Source organism: Salvia splendens, chromosome 13 (assembly GCF_004379255.2).
Source record: "Salvia splendens isolate huo1 chromosome 13, SspV2, whole genome shotgun sequence".
NCBI lineage: Eukaryota > Viridiplantae > Streptophyta > Magnoliopsida > Lamiales > Lamiaceae > Salvia > Salvia splendens.
Genome location: NC_056044.1, coordinates 10,642,743 through 10,648,360, shown reverse-complemented (window position 1 = coordinate 10,648,360; position 5,618 = coordinate 10,642,743). Strand labels below are relative to the sequence as shown.

At 45.2% G+C, this 5,618-nt stretch overlaps 1 protein-coding gene across 1 annotated transcript; it reads right to left on the bottom strand.

Annotated features, from left to right (window-relative positions):
• Positions 1-2,977: 2,977 nt before the first annotated feature.
• LOC121760473 lies at positions 2,978-3,652 on the bottom strand. The gene is made up of 2 exons (XM_042156132.1): positions 3,282-3,652; positions 2,978-3,041 (listed from the first exon to the last, which is right to left on the bottom strand). Exons 1-2 carry the CDS (start codon positions 3,650-3,652, stop codon positions 2,978-2,980), a joined length of 435 nt encoding a protein of 144 aa, XP_042012066.1.
• Between the last annotated feature and the right edge of the window lie 1,966 nt (positions 3,653-5,618).

Genomic DNA, 5,618 nt, shown 5'->3' with positions numbered 1-5,618 from the left:
GACCTACTGGTCAGGAGGGGTATAGGTTCCATTTCATTTTCCGACTAGGTAAAACTCAACCCCAAAACAAGCGTGGTAGCGCTCCCAGAATGTCATCGCAAGTGTATCTCGCCTACATCCATCTCTGTGGGATTCGACCCTTACTCCACTATACTAGCCAGTAGAAGTGGGTTGAGGTATTTTTTTATTGATAGGGAAGATAGACACAGACCCAACGACACAGCTAGGTCTAGGTACCCTCCTGGCCAGTTGACACACACACACAGAGTCATAGTCTCATCTTTCCCTCCTATCAGACACTGACTTTGCCACCTTCATGCTTACATTTCTTTTGAGGTAAGCGCCAAGGAGGTGACAAGTATAGAGGTGGCAGACTGTGTGGGTAGTCATCAGATTGCAAGCTTGGGCTAACCAATATCCGAGATGGACCTTCACACCTTTTAGCATGCACCAGGTAAAGTAAAGTTCAGGTGTGGTAAGGGCAGATCTTGTCTGACCCAGGAGATTGTACCCGAGGAAGACTTGGGCAAAGCGGAGGACCGGGTTGACGATGTGGATCTCTTTAGAGGCACTCGTCTTGAATACTCCTCCACGCGTGTGGGCGATAAGTCCCCAGGCCTTTTGCATGTCGATGCAAACAGTTTTCTTTTGGGGGCCTATCTCCCTCTTGTTCCAAATCCCTTCTTCATCTTCCTCTGGGGTAAACATCCCATCCGCAAAGACCATTCTCTTATACTCAGCGTTATCTCCTCGTTGAACAAGCGGAAGCTAATAGAGTCGGCGTCAGGGTCCATGATGGACTTGGATTTGAATGAAGTGAAGAACTCATTGGCCAAGGCAATTGGCACATCTGTCATGCAGTGATCCAACAACCACTCGAATCCTATGGCGCTGATGAATGATTGGAATTCTTCCACCGAATCTATCTCTCGGAGAGATGGGGGTGTAAGCGCTTCCCCGACTTCACGAGCTTCCCCTTCAAAGCACGCCCTTCACACGTCAAGGCCAGTTTAGGGTCCTTAAAGTGGACCATGGCCTCCACCAGCCTCTTTGTCACCAGCACCTCCATCATCTCAAATATGGGCTCCTCCTCCTGGTGGGTCTCAACTTCTTCTTCCTCCTCATTGACTTCCCTGGTCTCTTCTGGCGTCTGGGCAAACTGCACTCGGATTAGCTCTAAAGAGGCTTCTTGAATCACCAGGGTCGAGGAAGCCTACCTATGCTTCTTCTATAGGGGTTTAGCCTCCTGCTTCCCATTGCGTTTCCGTTCAGCGGCATAGCGCTTCTCCACGGCCTCAGGAGGTCTCATCTGTTTCCACTAGGGTCTCATGGGCCTCGGGGACATCTTCCCCTGTCTCATCCTCGCCATCCGAGTCCACTAATTTCAATCGTCTAGCCCTCGTAGTAGTCCTCGTCTCCTCCAATTTCTTACTTCTCGCGGTATTCCTCCTTGCTGTTCTCTTATCAGCCGGCGTGTCCTCTGACTCCGGACCATCCTCCAATACCACAATATCTTTCAACCCATCAGCAACTTCGGGTTCGTATACTTCCATATCAACCCCTCTCTCGGTCTCAACATTTTCACCATCGTCCTCATCGACGATTTCCTCATCTTCCTCAACAACAGCTACTTCCTCAGGAATTTCTCCTTCAACCTTCTCCTCATCCCCATCGTTCTCAGGTTCACTTACATTACCCTCGTCAATCCTAGCACCACTACCCGCAACATCCCGGTCATCCACTCCTTCCTCACCCTATCTACCCTCACCCTCGTTATCTCCCTCTTCATCCTCAGCATTCCCCTCACCTTCAGACTCATTCCCGATAGCTTCATCATCACCCTCCTCCCCTTGGGCATTCTCCTCTTCATCCCCTGCCTCACTGCCCTGTTCATCCTTCTTCGCTTCTTCGTCTTGGATTCACTTAACGGCTCCTGCATGGAATAGTAGGAGAAGGATTGGATAGTATGGGTTGGGTTTCGGTTTGGGTAACCGATGATAACGGATTTATCACTGGGGTTAGGGTTTCAGAAAAAAATTGGGGGTTTTCTTTGTGAGAGGATAGGGTTTGTGATGTGGTCGTTTATGTGAAAGTTGCAGATCTAGGTGGAATTTCAAGTGGGGTTAGAATGGAGACGGTTTCTTCCTCCTAACATGCCACTGCCATGCGTGCAAAGAACTCACTCGGCTTTACATTGGGGCCGAGTTTCTTCATTAACTCCCTCACGAGATGTTCCTCAGTGTCCATGGCAGATATTGTGGCGACGGTGGCAGTTATGGAAGGCGGAGCGGCAGAAATTGTAGACGGAACGGCGGAGATTGTAGTCGCCATCGCCGTTGACTCCGATCACACTTTGGTTGGGGTAGGCATCACAAATTGAGACGACAAAATCACCACCGCCTCTGTCTGAGGAGCGGACGGTGGTTTCTTCGCTGGTAGATTTTTCATCGGCGGCTTTGTTGATGATTCGCCGGCCGTAGACTTGACGGGCTGGGGGTTCTTCCTCTGGAAGGTGGTTGGTTCTCCATGGTGGTTCGGCTGGAAATCGGCGGTAGTTGGTGGCGGTTTCGCCGGAAACTGACACAGATGAAATTTGGAATTGTGAGAAAAGGGTTTCAAAAATAAGATGTGTGTTATGAGATAAAATAATTGTGAGGGAGAAGTTAAAGAGATGAGGGAAGTTATTTTAGGAAAATAAAGAAAAGGAAAAGGAAAAATAAAAATAAAAATAAGGAAATAAAAATAAAAGGAAAAAGAAGGGAGAGGGGCGGTTGCATGCTGATGAAAGCAACCGTACCCTCCCATTAAAATTTGAATTTTGAAAACTTCCCCCCATTTTGTCCGAAAATTCATCCCCCTCTCTTTTTTCAGAAATTCAACATTGACTCTCACATTTAGAAAAAAATTTAACTAAAAGACGAGACATCTAGGCAACCTGGTCAAGGGGATGTTAATCCAAAATATTTTCCATGGCCATTTAGGCAATATTGGAGAGCATGCGTAGTGGAGTTTCCTCCACCACGCACATCTCTGAACTATCCCTAAACACTTTGACTCCGTGACCATTAACAAAAAATGGAATAGAGTTAGAGGTGCTTCCCTAAATTTCCACGGCTCCATTCCCTCGTAGGCCAACGATTGTGTAGGGTCCTATTTATTTGGACTTTAACTTCCCGGGCATTAGCTTGAGCCTTGATTGGAATAAAAGCACTTTCTGAACGACTTGCAATTCCTTGACCCGGAGGTTTTTGTCATGCCACAATTTGGTTTTCTCCTTGTACCACATCGCAGCGTCATACGACTCAAGTCTAAGTTCCTCCAACTCTTGCAATTGAAGCTTTCTATCCTCTTCATAGGCCTGGAGCTTCATATTCATCTCCTTGACTGCCCAATAAGCCTTATGTTCAACGCCGACAGGGAGGTGGCACATCTTGCCAAATATAAGCCTGTAGGGCGACATTCCAATGGGAGTTTTGAATGCATTTTGATAAGCCCATAAAGCATCGTTGAGTCGTTTACTCCAGTCCTTTCTTGATGGGTTAAATGTTTTCTCTAGAATAACATTGATTTCCCTATTTGAGACTTCCGCCTGACCATTTGATTGAGGGTGGTAAGGAGTAGATAGCTTGTGGTGAATGCCATATTTCCTCATTAAAGCTTCGATCGTTCGGGGTACACCTTACCGGTTGAATATATTGGCCTTTAGAAATTTTGTGACTTCTTTTGACTCACACGAGCTTGTAGCTTTACCTCTATCCATTTGGACACATATTCTACCGCAACCAGTATATTAGTGTTCCCATATGACGATGGTAAGGGACCCATGAAGTCCATTCCCCAAACATCGAAAATCTCACACACAATTACCGGGACTTGTGGCATCTCATCCCGAGTAGAAATCCCCCCAGTCTGTTGGCATCTAGCATAGCTCTGGCAGAACTCGAAAGAATCCATATTGAACGTGGGCCAGTAAAACCCACTATCTAAAACTTTCTGAGCTGGTTTTCTTGGACCAAAGTGACCACCACATACCAATGCATGGCAATGATTTAACACATCTTTTTGCTCCCACTTGGGGATACATCTCCTGATCACCTGATCTGAACCCATCCTACAGAGGTAAGGATTGTCCCAGAAATAATACTTTGCTTGACTCTTGAGTTTCATCCTTTGGGCCCAGGAAATATCTGGTGTACTAGGCAACTCTCCTGTGACTAAGAAATTTGCCTGGTCTGCAAACCAAGGTTCTGCATTCAGCTTATACTATCCGTTGTGTGAATCTCCTGGCCGGTTAACGCTAACACTGCCGCCTAACTAATAGGTCTAGGAGATTCCACCACATAGTTGATGCACTTTTTATTAGCATTATAAATACCTGCAAGTATACAGAGTAGGAATAGTATAGATAAAGGTCAGTACCGGATATCGATCTCGGGGAAAACAATCACAGATTGGCTACCTTCTACTAAGCTTGGTTCACTATTTGGAAAACCGAAAGTTTTGGGGATTTTAAAAACTAAAAACAATTTGAAAGCAATAAAACAACTAATTGCAAATAATTAAAGAGGTAAAATATGAGAGATAAGATAATTCCAAGGATGTGCGTTCACAGTTATGATTATACAAATTCCAACTACAATACCCTAGCACATTTTATACTTCGATAGATCAAATCACATAAGTTTTGCTCATGCGGCACTAGCGTAGATTACTAACACTGGGGTTATCAATCCTATATTCGTAACTCCTAAAAGCTCCTAAGACCCTTGAAAAGGCCTCACTCTCAATTAACAGTGCCGTTTTAAGGGAAGCTAATTGCAGTGTCTACTAAGTGGATCTAACTCGCCAACCTCCTCTCACGATTATGTAGCAAGTTATATTAAATAATCACCGAATATGTCACTCAAACGTGAAGTATTATAGAACAAATTAGGGAAGAAACGAAGTAAAAACAAAACGGATATTAAATAGAAAACGGAATTGGGTAACCAAAGTCGTTACTAACACATCCCTAGAATCCTATGAATTTAGTTACACATAACTGAATAATCTAAAAACATAGAATGAAGGGAAAACAAAGTGAACATAAGAACTAAAGCAATAAAACCCAAAGGTTGAATCCTTATAGCCTTGATCTTCTCTTGATTCCTACTTCAACCTTTTGCACAATGAAGAACTCTATCAAATTTATGCTCTACAATTATAAGGCAAAAAGGAGATTCTAATGAAGAGGTTTGATGGGGTATATAGAGGAAAAATCGAGCAGCAACAAATAAGGTAAAAGATGGCTAAGTTTGGTAAATATTGGGGAGAAACTAGGTCAATTCTGTGCTCTGAGTTTTCCCAGCGGGCCGCTGCACCTTGTCCAGCTGTCGCTGCATGTTGATCCGTAGCCTCTGCCTCTTGGATAGCAGCCGCTAAACTATGTTGCAGCGGTCGCTGTGAATAATCTCGTAGCTTCGGAAACTCTCCAAGCGGTGGATGGGCACTCCCCAGCGGTCGCTGGGCGTGTTCTTCGTTTCAGCACAACTTTCTCCGGAGCAGACCACTACTGGCTCAGCTGTCGTTGGGCCCCAACGGTTGCTATATGAGTTGCAGCGGACCGCTGGGCGTCTCGA